This window comes from Gasterosteus aculeatus, chromosome 18, assembly GCF_964276395.1.
Source record: "Gasterosteus aculeatus chromosome 18, fGasAcu3.hap1.1, whole genome shotgun sequence".
Classification (NCBI taxonomy): Eukaryota; Metazoa; Chordata; class Actinopteri; order Perciformes; family Gasterosteidae; genus Gasterosteus; species Gasterosteus aculeatus.
The window spans coordinates 13,297,786-13,312,143 of NC_135706.1; the positions used below are offsets into that span (position 1 = coordinate 13,297,786).

At 46.0% G+C, this 14,358-nt stretch overlaps 2 protein-coding genes across 4 annotated transcripts; both read right to left on the minus strand.

Annotated features, from left to right (window-relative positions):
- Nucleotides 1–4,805: 4,805 nt before the first annotated feature.
- On the minus strand, nt 4,806–7,101 carry LOC120808273 (uncharacterized). 3 transcript variants are annotated; one of them, XM_078093505.1, is made up of 7 exons: nt 6,852–7,101; nt 6,336–6,671; nt 5,937–6,209; nt 5,751–5,813; nt 5,534–5,614; nt 5,426–5,454; nt 4,806–5,241 (listed from the first exon to the last, which is right to left on the minus strand). In XM_078093505.1, exons 1-7 carry the CDS (start codon nt 6,913–6,915, stop codon nt 5,164–5,166), a joined length of 924 nt encoding a protein of 307 aa, XP_077949631.1. In that variant the 5' UTR covers nt 6,916–7,101; the 3' UTR covers nt 4,806–5,163. The 3 variants fall into 3 exon arrangements, with proteins under 3 accessions (XP_077949631.1, XP_077949630.1, XP_077949629.1); XM_078093504.1 differs by having other exon boundaries at nt 4,806–5,265; XM_078093503.1 differs by having other exon boundaries at nt 4,806–5,454.
- A 4,504-nt stretch (nt 7,102–11,605) lies between these two features.
- Nucleotides 11,606–14,252, minus strand: insm1a (insulinoma-associated 1a). The gene has a single exon (XM_040161025.2). It carries the CDS (start codon nt 14,020–14,022, stop codon nt 12,706–12,708), a length of 1,317 nt encoding a protein of 438 aa, XP_040016959.2. The 5' UTR covers nt 14,023–14,252; the 3' UTR covers nt 11,606–12,705.
- Nucleotides 14,253–14,358: the final 106 nt, after the last annotated feature.

Below are 14,358 nucleotides of genomic sequence, written 5' to 3' on the forward strand. Positions count from 1 at the left end.
CGCATTGGTCCATCTGTGCGCCCCCCCCGCCCTCCATCTCGCCAAACAACGACCACCATCAGGGGGCCGTACTCGGGTTCTGCCGGGTGTCAGCTTCTTGTTGCTGTTTTGTTGTTTGTTTTTTTGTTTACAGGAGAGGAGATGAGCGCCTGGGAGGGATTTGGCACCGGCATGGTGGCGTCCAGCGGAGCGCCGGGTCCAGCCAGCGGACGGGGAGGGAGGGGAGGGGGGCGGCCATCTGTGGGGGCAGACATGCTAGACGTTTCCCGGCTTGTCTGTTTCTGTCTGAAAAGGTGCCAACAAGTGATGGCGCCTTCTCGTCACGCTGCAGGGACATGAAGGCCCCGCGCCAAAAAAACGCAGCTCATCAGATGTCTCCAAAAGAGAGTCGACCCCTGGTGGCGACCTCCGGTTCTGCCCAATGCTTCAAGTGTGAACGCTGCATTCTCTGTAGTGTCCAGCAGGGGGCGACTCCTCTGGTGCCATAGAAGTCTATGAGAAAATGACTCTTCTTCTTTCCTGATTTATTCCCCCAGTAAATATTGTAAACATGAGTTTATGGTTCATTTAGAGACAAACAGACCATGGGAATGCTTTAGGGCGGGGCTACTGTGATTGACAGGTAGGACTGACGTATATGGAGTTTCTACTTCCTCCAAATATGGTCACTTTCTGTCCGGCCGTAATCAAAGATGACGAAGGCAGAATCGCAGAATCCAAAACATCAGTCTACCAACTAATTGGTGACGTCACAATGAGTCAATAAGTCTTGTGTGTCGAACCGTTACGCAGAAGAAAGCAACCAAAACTAAGCTTAACATTTACATATTCCATCAAAATGATTTTATTCTAGGTGTCTTATTTAGAATCTTTCCCCAGATAACATGTGTCATTGTCATGTGACCATAAATCAACACTGAGTGAACAGGAAGTGAACACAGAGCAGAGAGGAGAGGCTGAAGGTAGACGATGCAGACCTGTGAATAGTTCAATGAATAAAGCACACAGAGACGTGCTCACTCCCAAATGTTGGATGTACATCAATTCAAATATTCCTCATTTTTGTTTTAAAACATATTTAATAATATTTGACATTTTATGATTTATGTCATTTTAACTGCATTGTGCTGTTTGAGTTCTCTCTACTAGTCTTGTTTCCATGGAGGTGACTTCTATGCTGCACATGAGGCCACAGAGAGAAAAAGAAACGCGACCTGCTGACTTTCTTCCTCCGGGAGTCAAAACCCCGGCGACCCCTCCCATGATGCACCGCGGTGGGCATTAAAAGCCACCAGCAGAGCGGCGAGCCTGTGACTTCAAAGGGAGCAGGATGCTGATGTAGAGTGAGAAAACGTCCCCGAGGTTCAATTAGCCGCCACAGGTGTCCCCAGCCGTCATCAGCAGAAGCCCCTCCCCCCCAGAGCCCGGCCGAGCTTCTCTGCTGTAGCGTTGGGCGAAGTTCCTTCCTCATAGCTCGGGAGGCGCCGCGCTGTGCTGTTATGTGGTTTGTTAATGCTGCGGCGGGGGGGGGGGGGGGGCGTGAACCAGACGCCCTGGTTGTGATGGTGACGGTGCCGCTGGTGGTGATGGTGATGGCGTGCCCAAACAGGATGGAGGCCAATCAGGGCTCAGCAGCAGGCCGAGGGTTAAGTGGAGGCTTTCTGCTTCGCTTCCAGTGTGACAAAGGTTATGTTATGGATATAAAAGGTGTTATAGATGACAGTAATACATACATTATATATCTATATCATGCCGTCGGGATGCAGAGAATAGTGTGAATCGCTGTCTCAACAATAATGACCTTATGGTGACATTATTGATCAACACTCTTCTTTGCTTTAAAACCAGGAGACGCTCTAAATATATGATATCTAGTCCCACCGTACAGATATAACATCCATTTACTGACCTCATGTGAGTAACCGTATATATGTATATATTCATATATACATATATATATTAATATTTATATATACATGTATATATTTTTATATATATATATATATATACATTTACATTAAAATATTCAACAATACAGCTTTAGAATTATTCCATTCATATAATATTATTTCATATTACATGTTTATATTGTCTTTGTTATATTTCCTGTTAACAGTTTACACTGTTAAACGCACAGACACTCCGATACTTTAAAGAGCACATCTTTGCACATCTTTGTCGTTGAAGACGACACAACAGTGAAATCTCTCTGTTTCTTAAACCTTACACGCAGAGGAAAATGTAATCTGCTCACTTATTTGGTTCAGTGGAGATGGAAATTAGATCAGCGTCTCAGCGCTGATCCATGTGGGACGGGACGGAGATCCGGATCGTTTTCGAAAAACCCAAAGAACAGACAAAAGGAGGGTTTGACCTCCTGAAGCGACGTGCGAGTGCTGGTGATCTGCTCTGGCCGATGTTTCGATTGGTTGTTTTTCTGCCCAAATGCACCCTGGGAATTGTGGGTGACTTTTCTCTCCATGATTCAATGCGTACATCCGATTTAGAATCAAAGAACAAGAAGCTTTTTAACACTTCATCTTTTTAATCTTTCCTACTCAACACCGTCAAAAGGAAGAATGGGAAACTTCTGAAACGGCTCTTCACACTTTTAAGCTTTTGGAGACACATCATCACTTAAACAAAGTATATGTTTGTTTAGTTTGTACTTAAATGATAGAATCCCTCATTCTCCTTTTGACCTTTGACCCTGAAAACTCTGCTTCTCCGTGACGGACAGACTTACCCTAAAAGTGTTTAATTGGTGAAGACAGACTGTTCAAATCTCTTGATGTCGCAACCCCCAATTCCCAATGGTTACTGTGTGTGTGTGTGTGTGTGTGTGTGTGTGCCTCTGTGTGTGTGTGTGTGTGTGTGTGTGTGTGTGTGTGAGCAGACCTGGATCAATGCGGCTCCTCTGAAGTCACCGTGACGTGACGGAGGGTTGAGATGTTTTTGGCTCGTCTGCAGCTGAGGCCTCCTTATTCCAGCCGGATTAACCCGGTCTGAACGCCGCAGTGGGACGGCGTGTTTCGTTGGCCGATGGCGCTGCAGGCGAGGGGGATTATCTCCATGGCGCCCCTCACCTCAGAGGTGAAGTGAGGACGTCTTGACGGGTCATTATCTCTGCTCTGCTCCGGCTGCAGGCGTGAGGTGAAGCACAAAGATGCTGCTTTATGCTCGATTGACACATCTGTCAGCCACTGATGACCCGAGGATTCCTCCCCACACCTCCTCATCTACCCCTTCAGCTTCTAAATGGGTCTAAATGGACCATCATTTACTAGCTATGAACATCATGCTGTATAGAGGAAAACTTGAAACCAGAGATTGAGACCATAAACATGTTTACAATATTTACTGAGGGAATAAATCAAGAGAGAAGTGGAGTAATTTTCTCATAGACGTCTATGGGACCAGAGGAGTCGCAGTATTTCAATATATTTAAATACATCCTCATTGTTCTATGATATTTTATTATCAGGAATCATATAGTAAGTCATGTTGTCTAATAAATATAAGTACAACATTTTGCCTCAAAAAGCTAAAAATATTGGAGATATAATAACACTCTTGTCTCTGGGGCAGGAGCCAAGAGACAAACATAGCTCCACTCAGAGGGGTCAAAGGTCACAGACCACAATCTGACTAGACGTGATGATTCATATCAATAAGGAATAAAAATAAACCAGGAACAAGGTTGTTCCCTCAGCTGCCTAACAGATGCGTTCTGCCCGGGATCAATACTTCACCAACCCTACACCTCTTCTCTGTAAGAAGCTGCGTTTCCATGGCGATCAAGGACCCGCCTTCCTCCTAAATCAATTACCGCAGTGACGTGCAGGCATGCGGGAAGCAAATATAATATTATTTGTTGTTATTTTTGAAAACAGAGTTGATCCAAAACTGAAAATGGAGCTCTTGGGATGGATAGATGGATATATATATATATATATATATACGTAAAATGTAAAACAAAAAAAACACCATGCGTTTTAATGTCCTTTTTTAGGCTTTTAAAATAATAGTCATAAGATGTTGTGATGCTGTGATTACCATAGAATCTGAACTAATGTTACATGAACCAGTCTCACTTTAGTCCTGATCCTCTCTAGACCTCCTTCAGTAAACGAGACCATCAGAGAGAAGATGTTTCTATATGCAGACCCAGGTCCTCCACAGAGACCAGTCCACCGTGGACAATATAAATATATATAAATGCAGAGGATATTATTATGATTCAAATATTCTCAGCGCTGCGAGTTCTTTGTGTTTTATCACAGGACTCCTTCCTGAACATAAAGCATGCTCACATGTCATGTGATCACTCTGACATCGTTCTGTTAACTGGTGCCACATTTAAAAAGTGTCCCTAGTCTAATTTTGGATTAATGCTAAAGTTACTTTTTGGTTTTAAGTCCCAGCTCACAAAAACAACAATGTTTAAAACTGATTTACTTCCATAAAGGAATTTGTGGCTTCTGAATAATGATGATACAAGACTTTTACTAAATACAGTTAGTGTGTTTAATTTGAAAAATAGGCGGAAGAATCGACCAATGAGAATCTCCAACTGAGTCTTTTTTAATGGTGTAACAAATGTAAACAAATTATTCTCTAAGTGGATTTGAATCAGAGTCGATGTGGATGAAGCAGGAACATAAAATGAGCGATGGAGGTAAAGTCTCTGCTGGACAGAAACAACGTGAGGACAGCGTTACCTTCTGGGTCATCGAGTAGAACCTAAATAAAGAATATGGACTTTCACTGGTTCCCTTAAACAAAACACAACGGATGAGTCCATATCAAGCACATTCTTATTTTATTTGTTTCATATTTCTCATCAACAAAAGCGACTTTATTAAGGCTGACAGCTCGTTCAAACCCAACAATGTGAATCAAACACGTTAGACAAACAGCAGACATGTAGAAGAAGAAAAAGAGACAAAGTTTAACCTCAAAGGAGCATAATTCATCATGAGAGCACGTGGATGACGTCACTCCACCGTGTCTTTCATAGCAGGAAGAAGTTTGAATGTCAGAGAAACTATTAATGAAAACATGTCAATATAAACCCTTTATCTTAAAATGCCAAATAAAACACTGGAACGGACGTCACAGGGTTGATTTCCCGTCTCTGCGCGTGGATCTAGAAGCTGTGGATCAGAGTCTGACAGAAGCTGAAGGTTCTCCAACGTTTTCATAGACCACTGCACCTTCGTCTCCATCTTCACGCTGCACCTGTGAGGAGCAACACCTGAGACTCTGAGACAAAGGGAGCAGATGAAGCAGCATCAGTGCTGAAGACGAGAAGAAGAATCCCTGTTATGTTGGACTCACTCGGTGATACAGGCCTCACTTTATTCTTCTTATAAACTAGTGAATCATCACAAACACAGCGTTTGGTTTCATGTTTTAAACTCACGGCGTTGACGTCCATCCGGGTTTCTCTCCCTGAAGGACAGAAGCATCAGTTTCATGTTAAGTTTCCTGTGTGTGAATGTTCCTGATAGAAGTGACGCCATGTTCTCACCTTTAGATCTCTTCCATGTGAAGAACAACAGAACAAGAACAACCACCGTCGCTGCAGCCAGAATGATGAACCTCCACCAGCCTGCAAGTCAGAATCCAAACGTCACAAAGCTTCTCTGTTCAAACACTTTCCCTCATCTCCTCCCACAGCGAGAGTCCGTCCGGCCTTCATCCTTCAGAAGGTGGTGAAGAGGCCGAGAGGAAACATCCTCACTCACTTTGGCTGGTTGGAGAGTCGCTCTGTGCAGGTGGTGTAATGTTTCCCTCCCCCGATGGGCCTCCTTTGGTTTAGTGGAATATGATATGAAACACAGACACAAGAAAAGCAGGTGAAATAAATCAGTGTTTACTACCCGAGGAGACTGAATGAGGAATAAAATGATGTCGTCTTAAAACAAACGTACCTGTTTGTTCACATGAGAACTGACTGCAGGCTTCAAACAGCAGAGTTTTTCCGCTCTGATCGTCTCTCACTTCACATCTCAGTGACTTATAATACTTTGACTTCTGATGAAGAGGAGCTTTAAACGTCACAGTGGCTTCACAAGCAGCGCGTGATGACATCGTCACATCAGTCTTATTGCCGTCATAAAGCCACTTTACTGTGTGTTCACACTCAGAGAATCTCAACACAAAGCAGGACAACACAACCGAACCCCCGTAGTCCTTTTCCTCCACTGGTGAAGATGTTCATAATGTGAGAAAGACAACAAGAGTAACATTAACTTCTTCATAATTTAAATGATAATAATGTTTCAGTGTGTGGACAGTTTGAGCTGAAATGATTTAATGTAAATACTCACTTGTAAACACGGACAGAGAGACCACACCATCTGCACCTTGATGTTTTTCTGTTTCATCAAAATGTCTGTTGATGTAACGACCAACATCTTCACCTGAGACGTTTCTTATAACCAGAGAACAGTTTGCTGTCAAACTCAGTCTGTTGGTTTTAGCTTCTGGAATCAAAGCGTTATTATTAATCTTCCCAAGTTTAACCAGCTCCACAGTTAAATTAGTACGACTGTAAAGCCAAGTAGAACCGTCACATCTGTCCTGATCCACACGGTTAGAAGGCAAAGTGACGTCATCTCCGGCTCTGACGTGGAAGCGGGGGTCAGGGGGGGTTTGTCCTCTTACTATTGACACATATGAAAGAACTGAGGTAAGAATACAGATCTTTAGACGTGATGAAGACATCGATAACAAACAGCATCAAACGTCCTTTCACTAGAGTCCAGTGGACACTGGACATGAAGGTGGACGGTTGGACTCTCCTCACGTTGGGGGAACAGTTGCTGTGTGTTTGCTGTTCTTACCTGCAGCCTGAAGCAGCAGCAGCATCACACATAAAGTCCTTTGAGTCCCTCTGAGTTCCACCATGGTGTCTCTGCTCCTCAAGGCGTCTGACCGAGTGCTTCTTCCTCACAGATGCAGCTTCTGCTTCCTCTGGTTGCACAGCGTCACTTCCTCGCCGTGCTCATAGAGATGACGTGTTGGAGCTCCGAGGATGAGTTTCCTCCTCTTTGCATCTTGTGGTTGTTTCCTCAGAAGTGAAGAGGAAGCGTTGTGGTGAGAACGTGTGAGAACAGCAGCAGCTCTGCAGGTTTGAGCCTTTAGTGGAGACCAGATCACGTGAGGACTCAGCATGCTGGTTCCCTCCATAAGGGATCGTGTTCATCAGACGTTACTGTGAGGAACGTTTGATTAGTTATTAATCACTTAGAGATCAGGACTCATGCAGACTCTACAGAACCGCTCTCAGTTTGGTCCTGATCCGGCTTCAGCTCTGGACCTGCAGGCAGAGGGAGGAGCAGAGCTCAGCTCCTGCAGCAGCGTCTCCTCTTCCTCCTCCTCCGGTTCTTAGTTGAACCGTAGCCAGTGAAATGGGATGTTGGGACGTTGGTGTTGAAGTTTCTTCCTGGTGGCTGTTGTTTGTTTTGGTTTCTGCTGCAGCTGTTTAAAGTATTGACATTAACAATCTGCCTCCTCAACACGACTCATCTGACATTTGTAATGTTTACGGCTGCTTCGGTGCTGCGTTTAATTAATGCTAATATATTTCCACCACTGCTGCTGCTTTTATAGTGATTTTAATAAAAGAACAATGAATTATCCTGTTGGCAAATATTTTTGTACTTGAATATTTTATTACGGATTTAGTTTCACAGCAAAGAGAAACAAATCCCTTAAAAATACAAAATGAAGATAATGATAATAATTAACATTGCAACTGACAAAGGAACAATTTACTGCTTTCAATGTTTTTCTGATTAATACTTAGTAAGTAAATTGATTTAGAAATCGAACGTGGGATTCCTTCATATCCTGCCGGTCGGTGCGTCGGCGCTGAGCAGCCGTTGGCTCGGAGCGGGGGGGGGGGGGGGGGGTCGGCTCATTAGAAATTCATTCTGAACAGCTTGTTATTATCTTTGGCCTCTGGATGTGTGAATAGATTTACAAGCATTAGGGCCGGTGCTTTGTGAGGGGCTTTGTGTGGAGGAGGTCCGGGGCCCTTTGTGTCCGCCTGGGCCCTAAAATTACACACACACACACACACACACATAGCGGCCTCCCACCCCCCCTCCTCTCTACCGCCTCCTGCCCCACCCAGTACCTCCGCCCTCGGGACAAAAGCCAACGGAACACTCAGGAGTCACAGAACCGACGATGCTCTGAAGCAGACGTGCACATCCGACCTGTCCGGCCCGCAGAGCGCTGAGTTAGTTCTGAAGACAAAAGACGTGGTCCACGGGTCAAAGGTCGAGCCCCCTCCAAGTCAAACAAATAGATCAGCACCAGCTTCCTCGCCCATGTTTGCAATACAAGGAATAATCGAATATACAGAATAATACAAATAATGCCCAAATAATACACGTGTATGAATGTAGATACAAAGGTCTGATTTCCTGCTCCAGATGCTGATAATCACTCAGATATTCAAGGATTCAATGTTGTCGTCATTACGCAACACGGATGATTCAGTTGAAGCACATCGATGCAACACGTTACAAACGGGCATTTTCTCAGATGAAATCAACATGTCGTTGTCATGGAAACACAAAAAAACACAAGTGTGGTGACGTGTCTGCTGAGCTCTATTGTTTGAGTCATAAATAAATGTTGTGAGGTTGTAATTGTGGAGTGTGCGATGTCCTTCGGCTGAAGTCAGGAACACATGTTGTTACCTTCAAAGGGACAATCAGGTAAATACAAGAACAAGTGAACCAAACGAGACCACAATCAGACCATAACTCACACCTGTGTGTGTGTGTGTGTGTGTGTGTGTGTGTGTGTGTGTGTGTGTGTGTGTGAAGACACATAAAGATGCACACTATTCTCCATCAAAGAAGGTCATCAGAATGAATCAGACGCATTTCCTCTGCCACTCTGAGTAAAACGTGGCGTATTTGCACAGCGGCGTGTTAATCAGCTCTCCCTCTGCGTGGTGCTTTCAGGGCAACAAGGAGATTAGAGTTTCACTTGATCAGAGGAGATGAGTATCTGAGGCAGCTGGGACCTCCGGCGAAACACGACTGCATTCAGACGCTCAGACGCATCGGTGCCTCCACGTTGACTTGTTGTTCACTCTTTACTTACTCGTCACGCGTTGTGGAATCTGAACACGGGCGGCAGGAGGCGATTACTCAGCACACGCGTGATTGCTCAGCACACGCTCAGGTTTTAGAAGGATTGTTCAGAATATTTCTGTTTTTTCTTAATGAAAGTAAATTACAAATATAACATGCTGAATAAAAGTTATATTTGCTCCCTTTTTATTTCCCTTTTCTTGCCCTGATCAAAACCTTTGTGTTCTATTTCCACTTCTATGACACATGTGTGGTGCCTGAGACAGGAAGCGAACTGAAGTCCCGCCCACTTGGTTGTGATTGACAGGCGTGCAGAAGCAGCTTGTTCAAACCAAGAAGTTGAAACCACTTTAACTCAAACGAAAAAGATGACAAGCTCGAGCAGAAGCTCCGCCTCCACTCGGGGCCTCAGCTCTTCGGGTCGGGCGCCGCTCGGTGACTCTGCGACGCCAACACCTGCCATTCTTAACTTCTCTTCTGATAATTCTGCTTTCACTACGCTGAATGTCGTAAAGAGAACCGCTTCATATGTAAAATACTAAACAAAGGGCTTTAAGTTCAACAGCTGATGCTGCAAGTAAACACACACACACACACAGTATCACAGGGTGTAACATTACTGCCTGTCCCGGACTAACAGCGTTAGAGAGCAGTGATGTCTCATTAAACCAGGGCAATTGAATCACATCGTGTGGCTTTCATGTCTGATAACAAGCGAAGGAAACGAAGCAAACAGACAACAACACAACCGGATTCATCCCTCGTTTCTCCTCAGCAGATACGCAACAGGTGACAATAAATAAACACCTGATCTGATGCTGTCAGTGACCAACAGAAAGGCCTTCAGCTAATGCTAATGTTAGCACGCTAACACACACACACAAAGACGATCACGCTATCATGTTTATCATATTTAGAATCTTAGTTTAGCGTGTTAGCGTGCTAGCATGCACAAAACAACAACGTTAACATGCTGATGTTTAGCAGACGTACTGTCAGGATTAGCATTTTAGCTTAGCTTCACAATAAAGTTATAGCATTAAACACAAAGCCCATCCAAGTTTTTTTTCCCTTGTCGGAGAGTCTCAAAGATGCACAGTGCATCCTCTGGGGATCATGAATGTGTGAATAAAATGTGTAAAACAATCCGTCTAAAAAGGCAAATACTTAAATATTTACTGTCGTATTTTGGCTCTGCCGCTGTGACAGCTGCTGCTTTCTGGCCAGACTCTTTATTCACTGCTGTGGTCCATTAACGTGTGTGTGTGTGTGTGTGTGTGTGTGTGTGTGTGTGTGTGTGTGTGTGTGTGTGTGTGTGTGTGTGCGCGTGTGTGTTTGTACGTGTGTTATCTGCAGCTCTTATCTGCAGTCTGCTCCCCAGCTGCTTACACCTGCCAGAGCGACACAGGAGACACAGAGCGACGGCTGCCTCTGTTTGAGTGTGTGTGTGTGTGTGTGTGTGTGTGTGTGTGGAAACAATACAGGGAGAAAGTGTGTGAGTGTGTGCGATGGTGTGACGGGGACGGGGGAGGCCTCAGGTGGAGGTGTGACCAAAGGTTTCCATCCAGATGCTCTCAAAATTCTCAGCAATTTCTCTTCAAAAACAGATGTGCATTTGTTTTTTCATCAACGTTTGTTCTTGTAAGTTGTTTTATAATCTCTGGTTGGTTGATTCAGGTTGAACAAATAAAAGTAAAAAGCCTTTCAATGCTCTTGACTAATTCACAAATGTATTCATGAATTAATGAAGAATAGTAGTTATTAACTCATTAATCATTACAAACAACCAACAAAGAGCTTTTCAATATGAATCCACAAGTGGTTCAAAGGACGTCTTAAAGTTCAGCCTTGACTTTAGGAAACAGAATTAAATTTTGTTTGAGATATTGAAACGTCTTTTTAAAAGTTGTTTGTAAATGAAAATCTTTGTTTCTACTTTGTTTGTTTTATTATGTCTTCTTCGTTGGTTTGATTCACACGTCTGATTTTTTCAGGGAAAAAAGACTCTTTCATTACTGATGAAATTACAATCAAAGCTTGAACATCTGGATGTGACTCACCTGTTCTACATGCGCTGCCTTCAGGGACATCACGTATACTACTCAAATACTACCAGTCCTGATAACGTCAAATAGTATTACAAGCAGAATGTACAAAGGAAGTACGAGTAAGAGGAAATTGTTCAATGAGGGAAATATTATTATTTCTTTGTAATGACATGTTTGACATAAGTATTTTTCAGTAACTAAAACCATGTGGTTATAAAAGTAAAAGTACACAATTGTTCATTAAACTGTATAGAAGGGTTAATAGGCCTAATGGTAAACAAATATGTTGTCAAGCCCTCCACCACCTCAGAGTTAGACACAAATAATCTTTAGACATGTTGTATTTATTCATTATTTAGGTAAATAAATCCAGCTGCAAATATGTTTTTATGTTGTAAAATCTGCAAAAACAAAAGCCACACAAGACAGAACAGGAACTGTTTCTCAGTTTGGTTTTTTATTATTTTTGGGCATTTAGCAAAATACTGCGGACACGTCCAAAGCAGTAGAACAGCTAACGGCTACAAACAACCCCAAACAAAACGTGAAATATATCAAATCAATGATTGCATCCAGTTATTATTCATTCAGGAGATAGAAGTCATTGATTGCTTTAACGTCACCTCTTCCTTTAAGTTAAATTAAAAACACACCACGGAGCACACAGAGCAATAACTTACACAAATAATTTAATAAATACATAAATAAATAAGGGGGGGGGGGGGGCACAGGAACATAACGATGGTGTGGAGATTAACAAGCGATCAACAATCAGAGGAGTTTAAGGCAGATTTACAGCACGAGGCTCCGATCCAAAGGCCTCGAGCGGCTACGCTAGTTTCTCTTTCTGTCTTTCAGGCAAACATCTACTGATCCACGGACCCTCGACGATAAAGCTAATCAGAGTGAAGACACCAGACCCCCCCCCATACCTCCCTCTTAGGTCTAGAAGCTAGAAGCACTTGTGCAGAGATGCTAGAAAAATAAATTAACGGTCTAAGTGTCTGGAGAGTGACGTCACAGGTGCTTGAAGGGAGGTGTGAGTGTGTGTGTGTGTGTGTGTGTATGTTTGTGTGTGTGTGTGGGTGTGGGTTTATAGGCCAGGGTTCAAACACACCCAGGACCTGCTGAAGTGTCCTCGAGCAAGGCACTGAATCCCTGCCAGCTGCAGGTGAGCGGCTGACCTCTGAACTCTGCGAGATGACACTGTTACACTGCAAGAAAATACAAACACACTTTAACTTCTTCTTTTACCTCCATGATTTAGACTTTTAAACCAAAAGAGATGAATTGTTCAAAAAGTGTTTAAGAAATTTAGAGTTTAGATTTTAAAAGGATTCATTTCAAATGTGCTGATTTTCTTTCTCCAAATAACTGAAGCAAGAGAAAATAAATCCTCCGATCCACAGAGTCCCGCAGAGCTCGAGCTGCTTGATTTGATTAGTCAGATCAAATAAAAACATGGGTGTTGTTTCTGCAGTGTAACGGTCATAAACGAGGCTGATCTGTGACTTTGTCCCCCCTGAGGTCCCGGATCAGCAGGCGGGGCGCAGCGGCACCTGCAGCAGGATCACCTGCCGGTTCTCGGACGGGTGGCACTTGTTGATGTGCCTGGTGAGTCCCGGGGAGCTGTAGAACACGGCGGGGCAGTACTTGCACGGATACACCTGCGAGGAGTGCAGCAGCCGGATGTGCCGCTCCAGGCCGCCCCGGTTGGAGAAGCTCTCCCCGCACACCGGACACAGGTGGCACGCGGCGCCGCTCAGGTTCAGCGGCGCCGCGCTGCGCTCCGGCGCGTCCTCGTCCTCCGCCGGTTTCGGGGAGCCGTGCTGGGACGCCAGGTGCTTCCGCAGGTACGCCGGCCGTTTGAACTTCTTCCCGCAGTGGTTACAATCGTACAGCCCTTCCTCCGAGCCGGACTCGGACGGGCCCGGGCTGGGGGTGTCCCTGTCACTGGAGTCCTTGGCTTCCTCCGGTGCGGTCTTACCGGACGCGGAAGCCCGGTCGCTCTCGGGATGTGGCCCCCCCGGCGCTGCGCTCTGCGGCTTCGGCTTGTGCCACCGCCGGTGCGAGGCGAGGTTAGCCGGGCAGCTGAACACCTTGTCGCACTCGGGACACCGGTACTCGACCCGGACTATCCTGGAGCACTTGTGCTGCGCCAGAGCGAACGGGTCCGCGTACGCCTCGCGGCACAGCTGGCACACGAACTCGCCCAGCGGGACGTTGTCCCCTCCGGGCAGCTGCGGCCTCGGGGGCTTCTGGTCCACCGGCGCCTCTTTGATCTTGAGCCCGAGAACCGGAGACGTGGTGACATCATCCTCAAAGTGCAGCCTCCGGATGGCTTTGGTTTTCTTGGACGGCGGTTTGCTTTTGCGCTCGGCGTCGCCGGCGGGCCGCTTGGTGGCTGCGGTGGGGAGCGTCGCGGTGGACGTGGCACTGGTCCCGGTGCGGCTGCTGTTGCTGGAGCCGATTTTCAGGTCCACCGGGGCGTAGAGGTGGTCCAGGGCGGGCAGCGCTGCCGGTGTGGGAAAGGACTCCGCGGAAACCGGCGACCCGAGGTTGAAGCGCTCGTTGTCCCGGCTGACGGGGCGGGTGGGGCTGTACAGCGCCTGGCACACCAGCTCCGGGTTCCCGAACTGCACCGGTCTGCCGACCTGCTCCGGAGCCGCCGCCCCGCAGGTGGGCGTTGGCGTCCGTGCGCGCACCGGCAAGGAGGCGGTAAGAGCCGCGCAGGAAAGCGGCCGCGGCGGCGCACAGGGTGCCGTTTGCTCCGCGTCCTCCTGGTCGGGGCGGACCCGGTAAGAGACCGGGTTGGTCCTCTTGTTCCTTTTCACCAAAAATCCCCTCGGCATGTTCGCGTTAAACCCTGAAGGCACTTTCACTTCCACGCAAACATCTGATGCGCCTTTTTGTTGTTGCTTCCTGCCGCTATTGATCCTCTGTTCTCCTCCCGAGGTGCTTTCAACCACAACATAGCTGCACTCTTTTTAAGGCGACATGATGACATTGTTCCCGTCCCCCCCCCCCGACCCCCACCCATCCAACTCGTTGACTCATCCCCAACCAATCAGAGGATCCAAGGTCCCCGGTGGATTTGGGGAGTGGGAGGATGGAGAGGCTGATGGAGGAGGAGGAGAGGGGTGTGTGTGTGTGTGTGTGTGTGTGTGTGTGTGTGTGTGTGTGTGTGT

Coding starts and splice junctions, on each gene's coding strand:
- LOC120808273 (XM_078093503.1), bottom strand. CDS start 6,915: ATGGTGGAACTCAGAGGGACTCAAAGGACTTTATGTGTGATGCTGCTG. Junction 6,672..6,851: donor GCTGCTGCTTCAGGCTGCAG/GTAAGAACAGCA, acceptor ATGTGTCAATAG/TAAGAGGACAAACCCCCCCT. Junction 5,615..5,750: donor CGACTCTCCAACCAGCCAAA/GTGAGTGAGGAT, acceptor TCTGACTTGCAG/GCTGGTGGAGGTTCATCATT.
- insm1a (XM_040161025.2), bottom strand. CDS start 14,022: ATGCCGAGGGGATTTTTGGTGAAAAGGAACAAGAGGACCAACCCGGTC.